This window comes from Jatropha curcas, chromosome 11, assembly GCF_041381405.1.
Source record: "Jatropha curcas cultivar XTBG-Jc1 chromosome 11, XTBG_Jcur_1.0, whole genome shotgun sequence".
In the NCBI taxonomy this organism is placed as follows: domain Eukaryota; kingdom Viridiplantae; phylum Streptophyta; class Magnoliopsida; order Malpighiales; family Euphorbiaceae; genus Jatropha; species Jatropha curcas.
The window spans coordinates 5,400,424-5,416,644 of NC_143161.1; the positions used below are offsets into that span (position 1 = coordinate 5,400,424).

The 16,221-nt window shown below is 33.4% G+C and overlaps 4 protein-coding genes across 4 annotated transcripts; all 4 read left to right on the forward strand.

Moving 5' to 3' along the window:
- Positions 1-123: 123 nt before the first annotated feature.
- On the forward strand, positions 124-3,253 carry LOC105634339 (B3 domain-containing transcription factor VRN1). The gene is made up of 6 exons (XM_020678443.3): positions 124-263; positions 381-522; positions 1,566-2,190; positions 2,272-2,477; positions 2,559-2,894; positions 3,124-3,253. Exons 2-5 carry the CDS (start codon positions 421-423, stop codon positions 2,832-2,834), a joined length of 1,209 nt encoding a protein of 402 aa, XP_020534102.1. The 5' UTR covers positions 124-263; positions 381-420; the 3' UTR covers positions 2,835-2,894; positions 3,124-3,253.
- Positions 3,254-4,084: 831 nt separating this feature from the next.
- On the forward strand, positions 4,085-6,648 carry LOC110009416 (B3 domain-containing transcription factor VRN1). Its single transcript, XM_020679193.3, has 5 exons — positions 4,085-4,330; positions 4,551-5,151; positions 5,235-5,416; positions 5,518-5,925; positions 6,021-6,648. The coding sequence occupies exons 1-5, from the start codon at positions 4,202-4,204 to the stop codon at positions 6,288-6,290; spliced, it is 1,590 nt and encodes a 529-aa protein (XP_020534852.1). The 5' UTR covers positions 4,085-4,201; the 3' UTR covers positions 6,291-6,648.
- Positions 6,649-10,787: 4,139 nt separating this feature from the next.
- Positions 10,788-12,118, forward strand: LOC105634345 (uncharacterized). Its single transcript, XM_089716427.1, has 5 exons — positions 10,788-10,952; positions 11,132-11,233; positions 11,336-11,534; positions 11,619-11,794; positions 11,876-12,118. Exons 1-5 carry the CDS (start codon positions 10,788-10,790, stop codon positions 12,116-12,118), a joined length of 885 nt encoding a protein of 294 aa, XP_089572553.1.
- A 2,775-nt stretch (positions 12,119-14,893) lies between these two features.
- Positions 14,894-15,752, forward strand: LOC105634354 (B3 domain-containing protein REM19). Its single transcript, XM_020679294.3, has 3 exons — positions 14,894-15,099; positions 15,192-15,364; positions 15,438-15,752. The coding sequence occupies exons 1-3, from the start codon at positions 15,048-15,050 to the stop codon at positions 15,684-15,686; spliced, it is 474 nt and encodes a 157-aa protein (XP_020534953.2). The 5' UTR covers positions 14,894-15,047; the 3' UTR covers positions 15,687-15,752.
- The last annotated feature ends 469 nt before the right edge of the window (positions 15,753-16,221 follow it).

Here is a 16,221-nt window from a genome sequence, read left to right on the forward strand (position 1 = left end):
AAATGCATGGTGTTCTGTTTTCATACAATTATTCTAAATTAATAAAATAAAATAAAAAAAAATCGTAAATGTTTTTCTATAAATTGAAAGTTTCGGAGAGGCATCAGTGTCTCATATGTATACTATTGGAATACCTTGAATCTTTTTCAGGTCTCACTCAAGAAGAAGTCAACATCAGTTATCATATAGGTCCCGCATGAAATCCAATAGGCAGCAATAACAGCAGCATCTAATAACCGTTCGATTTGATTCTAACTAGTGAGGTAGATATGTGATTCGTACACCATAATTTGTTAGCACTTGGCACCAAAAAATTTTCCTATTTGTTCTTATTAAATTGCACAGGTATCAAAAGAAATGTTTTGTTTGGTGATCAACAGGAACTTCCCGGCAAAGGAAGAAAATATCTGAGAAAAAACAATGTCACGGTTGGACGGACCGGAGGGGCCTGATTCTCCGGCAAAAGGAAGTTGCATGTTCTACAAGTTGATGGTTGCCTCCATTCTCAAGGACAAGAAGCTGGTATTCTCATTTCACTCGCATTTCTTCTTGTTACTGCTTTTGATTTGTTTGGTAACTGAGAAAATTCGAAACCCATGTTTTAGAAGCTTCTGGAAGTCCATTTTATTTTAACTTATTTTAAAATAATCGCATGTTGTGTTTGATCAGCCTCAGCCGCAATTATATTGTTTTCTCTCTCTCTCTCTCTCTCTCTCTCTCTCTCCCTCCCTCTCGTGTGTGTAAAATTGAAAGACGGAGTATGGTTGGTTGGTGGGAATATTTGGATTATAACTGTTTTGCAGACTTCAGCTTAGCTTTAACATATTTATTTACTCTGACCTTGTGATTCAAATCAAGAAGTCTTGAAACTGTGTTTGATTGCTGGGAAAATCAAGAAATTGCTAGACAAGATTTAATAGTTCATTCATAGGGAATTCTTGCATGGTCATTTTACCAATTTCTTTTTTGGTTAATTACGCTGTGATTGTGGTGTTTAAACTCGCAACTCGCAACCTTCCAACTCTAGAAACGGCTGTACTGCCATTGAGCTTAAGCTGATTGATCAATTAATTACTGAGTCTTTGTTTTTACTTTTGTTGTCCTTTTGTATGGTGTGATTTTTATTTCCTATTGGTCTTGGATGATTTTCGTTTTCTCATCATTCTTATCCCCACCTCTGCAGTGCTGAGGAACGTCTCCTTAGTTCAGACTAATATGTACGGGTCTTTCATTGCATTGTAGAACTGTAGATTAAGTTTTGTCTGAAAAAAAAAACATTATTATATGCTTCCAATTTGAGGTTACTGCCTTTTTATATACTTATGGCACTTTTCACAAGCTACTTTATTTTTTGGTTGTCAAATCCCAGGAACTATGAGCCATCCTTTTTCGTTTTATGCTGCACTAATTCTTCAACATAATAAAGATTTTGATGTCGGATCATCTAAGTGAAGTTTAGGAAGTTTCTAAAAGTTCTGGATGTCACAGTTAGAATATGATATTCTGGCCTTTAAAAAGTTGTGTTTTTATCAATATGTAGTGTGACTTGATTTCTATGCCAACAGAAAATCCCAGAAAAGTTTGTCAAGAAATATGGAGATGAACTTTCTTCTATTGCTACCCTCACTGTTCCGAATGGTCGTATCTGGCTAGTGGAGCTTGAAAAAAAAGATGGCAAGTTATGGTTCCACAATGGTTGGCATGAATTTGTAGAATACTATTCCGTTCGCCTTGGGTATTTCTTGGTCTTTAAATATGGAGGGGATTCAAACTTCAACACTTACATATTTGATCTGACAGTTTCCGAGATAAGGTATCCATGTAATCTTCCCAGTAGTTTGCAGGAAAAATTTCAAGATAATCAAAATATTGCTGAGAAGAAACATCTGACAAATGATCGCCTCATGGAAATCTTGGGTTCTGGCTCTACATCCCATAGCCCAGGAAGCAATTATCTTGGTAAATATGGGCATTGCACCTGGACTCCATCTGGTAACTATGAGGTCAGCAGAGAGGGGTTGATTCAAAGAAAGGATGCATATGATGTGGTAGAGAAATTTCACTCTTATCGGGACATAGGTGTACAGTTCAATGAGAGTGAGCTTACAAGTACTGCTGACAAATTTGGTTTATCTTTCATGGGGGAAGCAGATGGGAGAACTAGAAAAAGAAGACAGATAACTGATCCTAGTAAGCTCTACAAACTCAAATGTACTCTTTATGGAGTGTTACAATTTCACTTTTTCAATTACTAATTCATTCAAATTGCAGATAAATATGAGCCAAAAATCAAACAGAAAGCCTATGAAAACTCACGTCGTCTAAAAATCACTTCTGAATCTCTAACAAGGAGGTGGAGACCTGTAACACCAGAAGAGAAACAAAGAACAATTTCTACTGCTGATATGTTCAAGCCTAATAATCCCTTTTTCAGGGTTATCTTGCGACCATCTTATGTTTATAGAGGATTTCTTCTGGTGAGCACTTGACAAAGATGAAGATTCTATGTTTTGCTTTGCAATATGGTTACATAAAGATTCTATATTTTGCTTATGCAGCATATACCAAATGACTTTGCTCAAAAGTATTTGGTAGTTACTCGATACATCAAACTTCAGGTTTCGAAGGGAAAAGAATGGCCTGTCCGTTGTGTCTGTGGGCATGGGAAAGCTAAGTTGTGCAAGGGGTGGACAGAATTTGTTTGGGAAAATGGTTTAGAGGAGGGAGATGTTTGTGTCTTTGAGCTGGTTAACACGATGGACATTCTGCTGAAAGTTACCATTTTTCGTGTCCTTGAAGATGTTATACCAGTTAACCAACTCCCAATGCCTTAACTACATTAAAGTAATCATGATTTACTAGTTGCTGATTTCTGACTCGCAGAAATCTGTCAGGTACTTTTAATCTTCTCTTATTTTTCTGTTAACTGACTGAAAATGATCTTTTTTGCATCATCGATAACGAATTTATGATTCCAAACATTACCTTTTCTCAGGTTGACTAACATTGATACGGTCACTTTTATATAACGTGCAATGCAAAAATGCAACCTAAATTGTAGATAGTGTTTAACTTTTGTTTGTCTTAATATGTTACTACCTGATGATATTTGGTTGTTTTCAGGAGTTCGCTGCAGACGGTGTCCAAATTTTCAAGTCTTTGTACAATAATATTTTTCTTTTGTTATGTTGGTTGTCCTATGTTCAAGAAATGGGAATTGTAGCTCTTCAAATCAATAGGCTTCTCATTCTAATTGCGCAGCCTCTGCATTATCATAATAAGATTTTTAGAATATTGTGCAAATTGAAAAAAAATAAAAAAATAAAACAAAGCTAGATAATGTATAAACCTCGAATATTCTCGAGTTTACAAGGAAAATACGTTAAGCTTTAATCCCTTTGTTTGCTTTCCGGAAAATAATTTATCTATGAAAATAATTTCTGCGGAGCAAATTGAGCCTCACAGAAACAGGGATTGTGACTTGGACCAAAGCAGAAGAATGGCAAGAGATTGATGGTTGCGGAAAAAGCTGCTACTATATGAATTGTAATAAATTTGGAAACTTCTATATACAGTTATCTAATTCAGTGAAAAAAAAACAGTAATAACTGAAAATATTTGCAAAAATCAATATTTTTCATTCATAAATCTCACCACCATGAATCAAAAGCAGTAAATTAAAACTAAGCAAGAAAACCTGTGGTTTTATTTTTTGTTTTAAGCAAAACTGATTTAAAAAAATAACGAGCAAGAAGAATTTGAAGCCTACAGCAAGATAATAAAACAAACAATAAAATGCAATAATCCCAACCCTTATAATTTATTTCCAGATTCCATGACAAATCAGGGTTCGTAGACTTGTAGTTTCGTTTATATTTGCCGTGACATAAAAGATGTTGTCGTTTCCAAATGGCATTTTCGAGCAGAGGGTAATTAATGCCAAAAATGACTACTAGCATTGTCGTTTGAAGAAGCATTCGAGTCGTCTTGCAATGGAATGTGGTGAGTTATTATTGTTATTATTATTTAACTTGAAATTAGAATTTTCATTTTAAGACAGCATAGATTTTCGTTCTTGGCCGCTAGTCACTATTATATTTCACTTCAAAGCTTACAAGAGTCATTCTTAGCCCACAAAAGCACAGTGTAGTGTTCACTGTGGCAATCACAAGCTTAGGATTTTCTTTAGCTTACTAAATGCATGGCTTGGCGGAGGGAAGTGGAAATCAACAATGGGAACCATCGCGGGCTGCCACATTCTCCTGTAGACAGACCTTTGCTGAGTTTCTTCAAGATTATCCTTCCTAGTATAATACAAGAAAAGAAGATGGTAATTCTGACTTTCACCTGAATGCATGCGATTATAAGTTGTTACTTTATCTATTTCTGAATTTTTAGGGCGTCATGTTTTCTTTGCTCTTACTACTTTCTCAGCAACCAAACAGATTAATTACTAATAATGAAAGTGACTAATTGCATGTAGTTAGTTCAATTTTTTTTTTTTCTTTTTTGAAAAATAATTTTTATTTGATTGAAGAAATTAATCGCAGAGAATTCCAGATAAATTTGTGAGGAAATTTGGGGATGAACTTTCTGAGGTTGTTACTTTCATAATCCCTAATGGTCTTGATTGGAAAGTGGGATTAACAAGAGCTGAAAGTGACATTTGGTTTGATGATGGTTGGCATGATTTTGTACAGCATAATTCAATCTGCACTGGATATTTTCTGGTGTTTGGATATAAAGGTTTCTCAAATTTTAGTATTCTCATATTTGATAAGACTGCTTGCGAAATCAAGTACCCAGATAAAGGGTCTGTCTGTGGTCAGAACTGTTTAATTCCTTATGAGAATGGAGTGGACAAAAATAACTCTGCAATTCCATCCCCATTTACTAGTTACTCTTTGAAAAGCAAATTGTTTGTTGAAACTCCAACTAGAGGAGACTCTAGCAAAAGGCGTGCTGGTGCACGGAATTCAGGGATCAAGAAGCAATGTGGAGGTGTTGGTTCAATGGTGAACCCAAATGTTAACACGAAGAGAAAAAGAATTGAGAAGGAAGAGGCAGTCGAAATAACTAACATTGATACTAATGAATCAAAAAGAGAGAAGTTTCACAAACAAAGAATGTCTAGCTCAAAAGTTCAGCTTGGTAAGCTTTTTTCTTTTATTTTTATAGTTTGAAGCATATTTTGATTTTATTATGTTATTAAATAGTGAATTTATTAAGCTCAGATAATAATAAGTCGCCACATAAGTGTGAAGAAGATACAGAAATTATTACTTCTGAAAAGTTTGAATGTGTTAAAGTGTCCCCAAAAAGTGAGAAGGCAATCCGAGCTGCTAGAATGTTGCAGCCTAAAAATCCATCTTTCATGGTTGTTTTACGCTCATCCAGTTTAATGAAAAACATTGTGGTAAGTCTTATTTACTTCTTTATATAAAATATGACTGATTATGGAGATTTAGTTTGTTCTTTAAATAAGGTAAGCTGCAATGGCATTTTGTTCTTTCACAGTGTGTGCCGATTCGATTTGCGAGAAGGTATCTAAGTAGAGGTCTTGAGTTTATTAAAATTCAGGATTCTGATGGAAGAGATTGGTCTGTTAATCTTTGTTGGGATAGTCATCGTGTGAATTTAGGAAGGGGATGGAATGTACTTTGCAGGGAAAAGAAGTTAAAGAGAGGGGATGTTTGTCTCTTCGAGCTGATAAAAAATGATATGCTGAAAATTTCTATATTTTGTGCAAATCAGTCAGTAGAAAATTATAAAGAAGATTTGGAAATAATTACTAGTGAAATGTTTGGATGTGCAAAGCCATCTCCTGAAAGTCAAAGAGCAATTGAGGCTGCTCGAATGTTGAAGCCTAAAAATCCATCTTTCATGGTTCTATTGCGACCATATAATTGCAGGAACAGTATTCTGGTAATTCTTCTTTACTACATTCTATATGCTTAAGATGAAGATTTTTAGTTTCACTTTTCAAATTAGTTTAGCTGAAACTTTTTCTTATTTTGCAGTATGTGCCTTCTAAGTTTGCCAAAAGGTATTTGAGTAGAGGTCCTAAGAACATTAAACTTCAGGTTTCTGATGGAAAAGAGTGGGCAGTGTGTCTCCTTCAGCAAGGATATGGACGAAGTTTACTAGGAAAGGGATGGAAAATATTTTGCAGGGAGAATACCTTGGAGGGAGGAGATGTCTGTCTATTTGAGCTGATAAATAATTATGTGCTGAAAGTTTTCATCTTTCATGCAGTTGAGATTTCCAACCCGAAAATAATGGCTAGTTGACATTGTTTCTCTTTCTATGCAGCTTTTTTTAAGGGCAGATAATTCTGGCAGTTTTGCTTCACTTCTTGTATTGCATATTAGGCAGATCAAAGCTTGGTACAAGTAATGCCTATGGAATTGCTCTGCTAGCCAGAAAGATTTATGTACAGCTTGTGTTTGTTTTTTTTTTTTTTTTTTTTTTTTTTTTTTTTTTTTTTTAACAATGTTCGTAATGTAAGATATAAAGGTCATGTAAGAGTGAGTATATATATATAAGGGCTTGTTTGTCATTTCTCCAAATGGTGCAAGTTTTCTATTAATCACATAAAAAAAATGAATATTACCTATCTTGCAAAGTCATTTGGGTGGGAAATTTTCCCTGTCAAGCTTAATCCTTTTATTATTCAAATTGAAGCCAGCATAGGAGAGTTAATAGTGTGCATATAAACCAAGGAACCCATTTAAAATCACTTTCATAATCTATCAACTGAATTAATCAAAGTACTTAGAACTACTAATTTGTATTTGATTATATTATAATACAACTCTGCGTCCAATTCTTTGCCAACTTCGAAAGAAAATTAGATAAAAGTTTTTTTTTTTGCCATAAAAATCAAACCTTTACTCTTCTACATTAGAATTTTTTAAACTTCAATTATGGTAAACCTTATTGTAATTAATTTCTTAAGTGGATTAATTAACTATTAAATAAAATTACCGGGTTATGAAAGAAAGAGAAATGGGACCAGGCGGCCAGCAGCAAGAAATCAAAAAACATGGCTTTCCCTCCCTTTTGTGTACTTTCTGATTTCTTGGATCATTTCCAGTATCACTTTATGTCGAATATGAGAAACAGAAGAGCTCTACAGAGGCATCCATCATTAAATTCCCATGAACTTCATGCCTTATTATTTACTATTATGTGCGACCACCTTATTTTTTGGATATTGACTGATGGCTTTGGTTTTACAGGTTTTTGGCACTCTAAGAAACAGAGGAAGGCAGAAAACAGAGTATTTGAGTGTGCTTGGAAATTAAAAAGAGAAATACTTTCCATGACGAAACAAAAAGCAATAATGGATCACATGATAGTAGAGAAATCCACCAAGAATCTTCATCTGAGGTCTACTTCTCCGGAAAAAGGAACGTCCAGGCGTTTCTTCAAAGTAAGGGTTGAATATACTCTACAAGCCAAGAAAATGGTACATCTTTTTTTTTTTTTTTGTTGTATAATTTAGTGAATTGGTGTTTATTCTTTTGGTGGAGAATGTTAAAAATTGAACTTTTGGTCTGATGTTCCTGGTGGTTGTTTATTCTTGCCAGTTTCCTCTGTTTTTCATTTTCTTTTCCTTTGCACTTTAGGTTCTGAAAAAGGTTTAAAATTTTTCTCAGCTACCAAAACGAAAAGGTCTCTGGCTTTGTTTTTTTGTTTTTGGCTTCTTTTATTCATTCTTTGATAGATTAATTTCTAAATTTTCATATTAAGTTACAAAAAAGTTTAAAAAAAAAAAAAGTTTTCATTTGGTTTGATATCGTATGAAATGGGAAGCTGGAACTCCTACCAAAGAATGTGAAGTAATTCTTATTTTTTTTATAAATAATATAAAAATTAGTCTCAACATCTTTTTTTTTTTTTTTATGTCTCAACATCTTTTTTAGCTAAATAATAAGTTACTAAATTTTAGATTTCAAAATTTAATTTTCAGTTTAAGTCCAAGTCATAATTAAAATATAAATGCAACCTTCATTTACAAAGATAAATAGACCTAAGTGTATTTGACTCAAAATATAAAAAATTCAAAGACATTAAATTTTAGTAATCGGAAATACCAAATCTAACCTTCATTTGCAAAGATAAATAGAGCTCTTTAAGCCTCTTTTGCAAAAATTTTACTATAAACCAAGAAAGCAGTTAGTTGCAAGATTGTAGAAATTACATATAATGGCTCGCCGACCATCAGCCGGAGGTGGACGGAGCTGGAGATCTTGCTGGCCATCAATAAAACGTGGTAGAGGGAGGCCTTTCGGGAAGTCAAATCCCTCATCAGAGGTCACTCCTCGCAATTTCTTTAGAGTAATCCTCCAAAATATAATTGAAGAAAAGAAACTCGTAACTGATAATCCTTCAAGAAAAGGTTAATGACTCTTTTTTTTATTCTGTTCTTTATGAACTAACAGTTTTTCGTTCTTGATGTTTTGTGGAATACACGAATATAACACATGATTTTCAAGAGCATCCCATCAAAGTTATTTGTCAAGAGACTTGGAATTGAGCTTTCTGATATAGCACGAACAGCAAGACTGTCTCTTCGTGATGGAAAAGTATGGGAAGTTGAGGTAACAAAGAATGATAAATACATTTGGTTTGACAAAGGATGGTCAGATTTTGTTGAAGACAACTCAATCTGCCATCGTTACCTTCTAAGCTTTGATTATAAAGGAAACTCAAACTTTCATGTCATTATCTTTGATCCATCGACTTTTGAAATCAATTATCCAAACAGTGATTTTGAAAATGAAAATGAAAAAGTCGGGCGTGAAAATCATGATCCTGAACGTGATGATTTTAGAAAGAGGACAAAGTTGGATCAAGCAAGGGGAAAAATGACCATGACTGAAATGCGCTGCGCATGCAAGGAGTGTAAGAGTAAGTTATAAGATCAGATTCAGTAGGTTAATTGTAATGGGTTTAATGTAATTGTTATTTGAAATTGTAATTAAGTTTAATTCAATTGCACAGTGTCTGATTATAGATCGTAACATACCTATTGTATAGTATCGAATGGAAAAAAAAGAAGAATATACAAAATTGTTTTTAAGGATTACTGCATTGAGAAAATTGAGATATAGATGCAAATGCAATGTTATCTTTCCTGTTTTGCTTTACTGCGTTTCTTCAACGAAAAATGGCAAATTTGTTATGTAATGAGAGCAAATGTAGGCTGTTGCTCTTTTCACGAACTTGGCTTGTTTTTCCATTTGGAGTGTGTATGTCAGTAAAATTGTCAAGTCGAGCATTCTCATGCAATTAGAATGCTTTAACTAATTATTTAATGTTTTTTTAAATATTCGAATGAGGGTAATTTAAGAACTTTAAAGGTTACACTTATTTTTAGTGAATTTTTCATATAAGTCTTAGCATGAACTTTATTCTAATTTTTCTCATTTTTTTTAATTTTATGGGTAGGTGAATATAGAAAAAAGAAAGAGATTATGGCTCGAAGGTCAATCACATTTAAAACTCAGATCGAATTTGAAAGCTCTTTCCATATGTCTAGCCTGCGGAGCTAACTTTTATGTTAAACGGCTAAAACCAGTGTTCTACCTATTCGAATCGGCGGTTCCAGTAATTTTTTTAAAAAAATTTTTCAAATGGTTTTGTGAAATCCTCAAATTACCCTTGTTTGTCCAACTTTCACCCAAATTTAGGTGGCCTCGCTCTTTCCTGGTTTTAAATTGCATGACACAACTCAAGTTAAAAGCTAAATTGCTGAAATTTTATTCATTTCTGAGTAGGGTTCTGTCCATGGATGGAGACCGCTCTTGAATTCGGGCTTGTTGTTTCCTGTTGTTGAATATGTATGCCATGAAGAATCGCCAACCTGGAATTGGAGATTTCAGAACACACAAACACTATACCTGAAACGCAACACATGAAAATATGACTACCCTAGACCAAACAAGACAACAGACTACAACAGCACCTGAACCAGAACACCAACAATACATACTAAATAACCAGACAGAACCTGCTCAGACTTTACAACCAGGCTGGCCGTGGCTATGAGCAAAGTCTAGGCGCCACACGCGTGCCAAAGGCTCCGGAGCCAATAAACCATGAAAGTGAATGTTTAGAAAAAAATAAATATTCTAGAACTCTCTTTTCCAACATTCACAACTTCAAAATCAGGAGGCAGAGAAGCCATTAAATTTTGTTAAGAGTTACAAAATTAATAATGGCTCGACACCAACAACTAGGGAGAGAAGAACCTCTGGAAATGGAGAACAGAAATGGCCACCATTTCTATAGAGTAATCTTTCAAAAGATAATTGAAGACAAGATCCTGATAATTTAACACACATAAATTATTCCTTACATTACATATACATAATGCTACAGAGAAAATGATTTATTTTAGTTTCTTTCACCTTAATTTGCTTCTGTAGCCAGTTTTGGTCATGGAGTCTTGAATCTTGAATTCTTGATTATATTTTCTCTAATTTCTTGATTTGTCGGAATAATGTTTGAGCGGATTCCGTTAAGGTTATTTATTAAAAGCGTAGGATCAGACCAACTTCCTGATTTAGCAAGATTTGTGTTCCTAATGCAAATGAATGGAAAGTGAAGGTAAGAAAACATGGGAAAAAACAATATTTGTTTTGTTGATGGATGGTCAAAAAAAAAAAAAAAAAGAAAGATAAAAAAAAAAACTCTTGCAAAATTCATTCTTTCAAATTCAGATGGCAGAGAAGCCTTAAAACTCTGTAAGATTTACAAAAAAAAAAAAAAAAATGATAATGGTTCGCTGGCCACCAGCTGTACAAAGAAGAAGGCCTGGCCTTCCACCAAAGGTGCTGAGTGGAAGACCTTGCTGGGAGTCAAAACCTCCAGCAGCGGAGAGCCCGCGTGGCTTCCATTTCTTCAGAGTAATCTTTCAAAAGATGATTGAAGACAAGAAACTGGTAATTTGACACACATAATTAAATTATTCCTTACATGCATAATGCTAAAGAGAAAATGGTGTTTTTTAATTTCCTTCACCTTAATTTGCTTCGTAGCCATTTTTGGTAATGGAGTCTTGAATCTTGAATTATTGATGATATTTTCTTTAATTTCTTGATTTGTCGGGATAATGATCCAGCGGATTCCTTTAAGGTTATTTGTTAAGAGGGTAGGATCAGCAGATCAACTTTCTGATATGGCAAGACTTTGTGTTCCTAATGGAAATGAATGGCAAGTTAAGGTAAAAAAGGATGGAGAAAATATTTGATTTGTCGATGGATGGTCAAAATTTGTGAAGGAAAATTCAATTCGCGATCGCTATCTTTTAAGTTTTGAATACAAGGGAAGTTCTTGTTTTCATGTTATTATCTTTGATCGATCTACTTCTGAGATAACTGAGTATGGAAAAAATGAAGACAAAACCAAGTATAAGAATCATGAGACAGAATGTGATGATTTTAGAAAGAGGACAATGTTGGATCAAACAAGAAGGAAAAAGCCTAGGACTGACAATGAGATGGCCAGCTCATGCAAGAATAATAGTAAGTTAAAAACCAGATTCTGTAAGTTTATTCATATAATTTTAACTTGAATTTAAATTAACATGTGGTGGAATAAAAATGCAGAGAACAAAGAAAAAATGGAAGTCTGTTGCAGTAAGCAATACCTGAAATTTTCTAGAATACAATCACTGTCTAAAGAAGGCAGGAAGAAAGCAATTCTTGCTGCTGATACGTTTGAGCCCATAAACCCTGCCTTTAAGGTTCTCTTGCGATCATATAACTTCGAGCGGAGTATGTTGGTGAGAACCTAAACTACTTAATTATTTACTTACACTGTGATAATCTTAACTAATAATCTATGTGTACACATATATATGCAGCTGGTGCCAAGTAGCTTTGCTTCAAAGTACATGACTAGGGTTTATGAAGAAGCAGAATTTGTGTGTCCTGATGGAAGAAAGTTCGGAGTTAGAATCAGTCTCTGGGGTCCTGGCTTGGCTTTTGGAAAGGGATGGGCTGCAATTTCTCAACACATTATGTTGAAAGAAGGAGATGTTGTGATGTTAGAGCTGATCAATAGTTTTATTGGTTATCTGTTTAAAATCAGAGTGTTCCGATCATGAACGATGTCTAGGTTTTGGGTTGTTGAATTTCACGGGTTTTACAGTCTAATATATGATGCTGATACAGTAATTGTTCAGTTGATTAAGCTTTTTGTTTAATGTAGTGCGATGCTTTTGTTGGAAATATTATTGCCACTTCTAATTCAAATATCTTTCAAAGGATTAATTAAAAGATTTCTTAAATGTGAGCGCATATATGTGTGTGTCAGAAATTTTTGGAATTTTTCAGGAAGCAGAACAAATGAATTTTCTGTTGTGACTTGTGATAATATAAATAGAACAGATCCATATTTTGACCAGTTTGCGATGCTACTGCAAACATTTAAAACCAGAAAATCACATGTTCTGATCTTCACTTCCATTTGCAAATAATAGATCACCTACCTAGAAATTGGAAACGTAAATTTTCTGACCAGAAGCCAATATGGTTATGGCAATACTTGATCAGATCATCTGACACTGATTTGAAATTTGCCGAGAGATTGGTTAAATCGCTTCAGTTTATTCTTCTGAGAAGATGAATTAAAGAAAATAAATATTGCTGTTAAATTTACTGGTTGACAAAACATGCAAAACCCAATATATTAAAAATGGAAGAAATTTTTAATGAATGGAATGGAACAATTCCGGTACATTGATAATGGATCAGATCCATTCCTTTGCTCAATATTATAAACCATAAAATGTGTATCTTCCTCAGAAAAATAACTTTATAAAAAGTAAAAACTCTGTCTTGCAAGATTTATATCAGGCTGAGAAGCCATAAAACTCTGCAAGAATTACAAAAACAATAATGACTTCCCGGCTATCAGCTGAACAGAGAAGATCGCCTGGCCGGACATCAAAGAGACGGAGAGGAAGACCTCACCAGGAGTCAAAACCTCCATAGCTGGAGAGCACACCTGGCCGCCATTTCTTTAGAGTGATCTCTGAAAAGATAACTGAAGACAAGAGAATGGTAATTAACACACAAAAATGGTTTATTTTTATCTCTTTCACTTAAATCTTTAATTTGCTTCTGCATCCAATTCTGGTCGTAGAGTCTTGATTCTTGAATTCTTGATTATATTTTCTTTAACTTCTTGATTTGTGGGGATAATATTTTCAGCGGATTCCGTTAAGGTTACTCGTTAAGAGCATAGGATCAGATCGAATTTCTGATGTGCCAAGACTTTGTGCTCCTAATGGATATGAATGGCAAGTGAAGGTAAAAAACGATGAAAGAAACATTTGGTTTGCGGATGGATGGTCAAAGTTTATAAAGGAAAATTCAATTGTGGATCGCTATCTTTTCAGTTTCAAATACAAGGGAAATTTTTTTTTTTCCATTTTATTATCTTTGATCCATCTACTTTTGAGATAACTGAGTATGGAAAAAAAAAATCAAAGAAGCCAGTCAAGAAAATCACGAGACAGAATGTGATGATTTTAGAAAGAGGAGAAAGTTGGATGAAACAAAAGGGAAAAAGCGCAAGAATGAAATTCCCAGCTCATACAAGAACATACACAAATGTAATAATATTAAAGAAAATTTTCTATTAAAAAGATTATTAAATACTAATTTGGATGTAAGAAATGTGAAATCAATAGATTTTACAAGCCAACCAGGTGTAACTTGTTTTTTTATCACTTATATGGATAATAGAAGCCTCCATTGTATTTTTTTCTCGCTTATGTGGATAACGAAAAATCTCAATTTTAAGTTATCTGGATCACAAAAGTTTTCTCACTTCTATTGTATAGCTTGCAATATCATTGGGCCAAATTCTATTCATTAGGCCAAATAATTATAGACATCTTCTATTGAGATTTAAAAAAAAAAAAAAAAAAACTATAAGAGAATTCATGTAATACAAAACAAAGACAGTGTAACTAATTAGTTTCAAAAACTATAATGTTTTATACTACTGGTGTGCAAGTAATTTTATATTTTTTTTGAGAATGATGTTTAAGAAATTATTTGATTTAGTGTTTAAAAGTTTAAAATTATTTACATTTTTCAATTAATTATTAACAATTTAAAATTTGTATAAAATTTATTTAAGATAATAAGTTAAATTCTTTAATTTAAAACTTTCAAGGAATACAATAAGTTTCTAAATTGTAGGTAAGTCTTTAGCTTAGGTTCTAAGTCAAAGTGATAAGTTAAAGATACATAATTCGAAGAAATTAAATTTTAGTAATTGGAAATACCAAAGCTAACCTTCATTTACAAAGGTAATTAGATAAATAGAGCCCTTTAAGCCTCTCTTGCAAAATCCTTTTTATAAACAAAGAAAGCAGAATTAACCGTTACAAGCCTGTAGACGTTACATATAATGACTCGCTGGCCATCAGCGGGAGGTGGACGCAGGGGGAGTCCTCGCTGGCCATCAACAGAACGTGGCAGAGGGAGGCCTTTCCGGAAGTCAAATCCTTCATCAGATGTCACACCTCGCCATTTCTTTAGAGTAATCCTCCAAAATATAATTGAAGAAAAAAAAACTGGTAACTGATAATTTCATAATCCTTAAAGAAAGGTTAATTACTCTTTTCTTTTTTGTTCTTTATGAACTAATAGTTTTTCTTTCTTGATTTTGTGGAATTAAAAACATAATATATGATTTTGAAGAGCATCCTATCAAAGTTATTTGTCAAGAGACTTGGAATTGAGCTTTCTGATATTGCAAGAATCGGAAGACTGTCTCTTCGTAATGGAAAACTATGGGAAGTTGAGGTTACAAAGGATAATAAAAACATTTGGTTTGACAAAGGATGGTCAGATTTTGTTGAAGACAACTCAATCTGCCATCGTTACCTTTTAAGCTTTGAATATAAAGGAAACTCAAACTTTCGTGTCATCGTCTTTGATCCATCGACTTTTGAAATCAATTATCCAAACAGTAATTTTGAAAATGAAAATGGAAAAGCAGAATCAAGAACTGATAAGATGATGGGGAAAAAGGAGGACAGGTTGGTTTTAAGCAATGAAAATGAGAAGGGTAAGCTCAAAACTATAATTTTATAACTGAGTTCTTTCATTTTTCTTTATGATTTTTAACATTTAATATATTAAAAATAAATATATATGCAGATGAGAATAAAAATGTGGAAGTGGAAGTTTATTGCAGTGAGAAATACCGGAAGTTCTTTGCAAAGGCGTCTGATGAAATCAAGAAAGCAATTCTTGATGCTGATATGTATAAACCGACAAATCCTGCATTTAAGGTTCTCTTGCGACCATATAGTATCAATCGGAGTTTTCTGGTTAGAACCTGATCAAATATTTACAATTTCTATTTCTTTTAGGAGAATCTTAACCAATTATATAAACATGCAGCTGGTGCCAAATAGCTTTTCTGCAAAGTACATGACTAGGGTTTATGAAGAAGCAAAAGTTGCGTGTCCTGATGGAAGAAAATTCCTAGTTAGAATCAGAGGGTGGGGAACTGTTACGGGCTTGGCTTTTGGAACTGGATGGGCCAGAATTTGTCAACACATTGATCTGAAAGAAGGAGATGTTGTGATACTTGAGCTGATCAATAGTAGTATGGATTTTCTGTTTAAAATCAAAGTATTTCGATCATGAATAATATCTAGGTTTTGGTTGGTTAATTAAGCTTTTTGAACTCATGAATGTAATAATCAATTAAAGCTTTTTTTTTATATCAGCAATTTAAATTTTATTTATTAATCGATAAATTCAGAAAAAAAATTAATATATTTGAGTTTTAAAACTAAACTAACAGTCTCCGTATACATCCAACCTAATTGAAATATATGAAAAATAGGTATTAATTAAAGCTAGAGTTGAAAAAAATTTTCTGTTAGTGGGTTGAGTCATTTCAAGAATTAATACCTTCAGTGATGCTCTTTCAAGTTTTGCAACTGATATAGTCTTACTCTTCCATTTGTAGCAAATGAAATAATTAATCTTGCATGTGAGTTGGTCAGAACTGCTTAATTATTGTTGTTCTTTTACTTATTGTTGTTCTTTTACTTCTTTTTGTTGAGCAAATTGTTGCTTGCAACTTTTAGGTTTGTTAATTATGGTAATTCAAGCTCAAATATTAAAATACTCCAAACTCCAAAATACAGGCTTTGGGCTCTATTCGGCAGAAGCG

Excerpts from the sequence above, each read along its gene's own strand:
- LOC105634339 (XM_020678443.3), top strand. The coding sequence starts at position 421 with ATGTCACGGTTGGACGGACCGGAGGGGCCTGATTCTCCGGCAAAAGGA. Across the intron at positions 523-1,565 it reads TTCTCAAGGACAAGAAGCTG|AAAATCCCAGAAAAGTTTGT; the intron begins GTATTCTCATTT and ends CTATGCCAACAG. Across the intron at positions 2,478-2,558 it reads TTTATAGAGGATTTCTTCTG|CATATACCAAATGACTTTGC; the intron begins GTGAGCACTTGA and ends TTGCTTATGCAG.
- LOC110009416 (XM_020679193.3), top strand. The coding sequence starts at position 4,202 with ATGGCTTGGCGGAGGGAAGTGGAAATCAACAATGGGAACCATCGCGGG. Across the intron at positions 4,331-4,550 it reads TAATACAAGAAAAGAAGATG|AGAATTCCAGATAAATTTGT; the intron begins GTAATTCTGACT and ends AATTAATCGCAG. Across the intron at positions 5,926-6,020 it reads ATTGCAGGAACAGTATTCTG|TATGTGCCTTCTAAGTTTGC; the intron begins GTAATTCTTCTT and ends CTTATTTTGCAG.
- LOC105634345 (XM_089716427.1), top strand. The coding sequence starts at position 10,788 with ATGGTTCGCTGGCCACCAGCTGTACAAAGAAGAAGGCCTGGCCTTCCA. Across the intron at positions 10,953-11,131 it reads TGATTGAAGACAAGAAACTG|CGGATTCCTTTAAGGTTATT; the intron begins GTAATTTGACAC and ends ATAATGATCCAG. Across the intron at positions 11,795-11,875 it reads ACTTCGAGCGGAGTATGTTG|CTGGTGCCAAGTAGCTTTGC; the intron begins GTGAGAACCTAA and ends ATATATATGCAG.
- LOC105634354 (XM_020679294.3), top strand. The coding sequence starts at position 15,048 with ATGATGGGGAAAAAGGAGGACAGGTTGGTTTTAAGCAATGAAAATGAG. Across the intron at positions 15,100-15,191 it reads AAGCAATGAAAATGAGAAGG|ATGAGAATAAAAATGTGGAA; the intron begins GTAAGCTCAAAA and ends ATATATATGCAG. Across the intron at positions 15,365-15,437 it reads GTATCAATCGGAGTTTTCTG|CTGGTGCCAAATAGCTTTTC; the intron begins GTTAGAACCTGA and ends ATAAACATGCAG.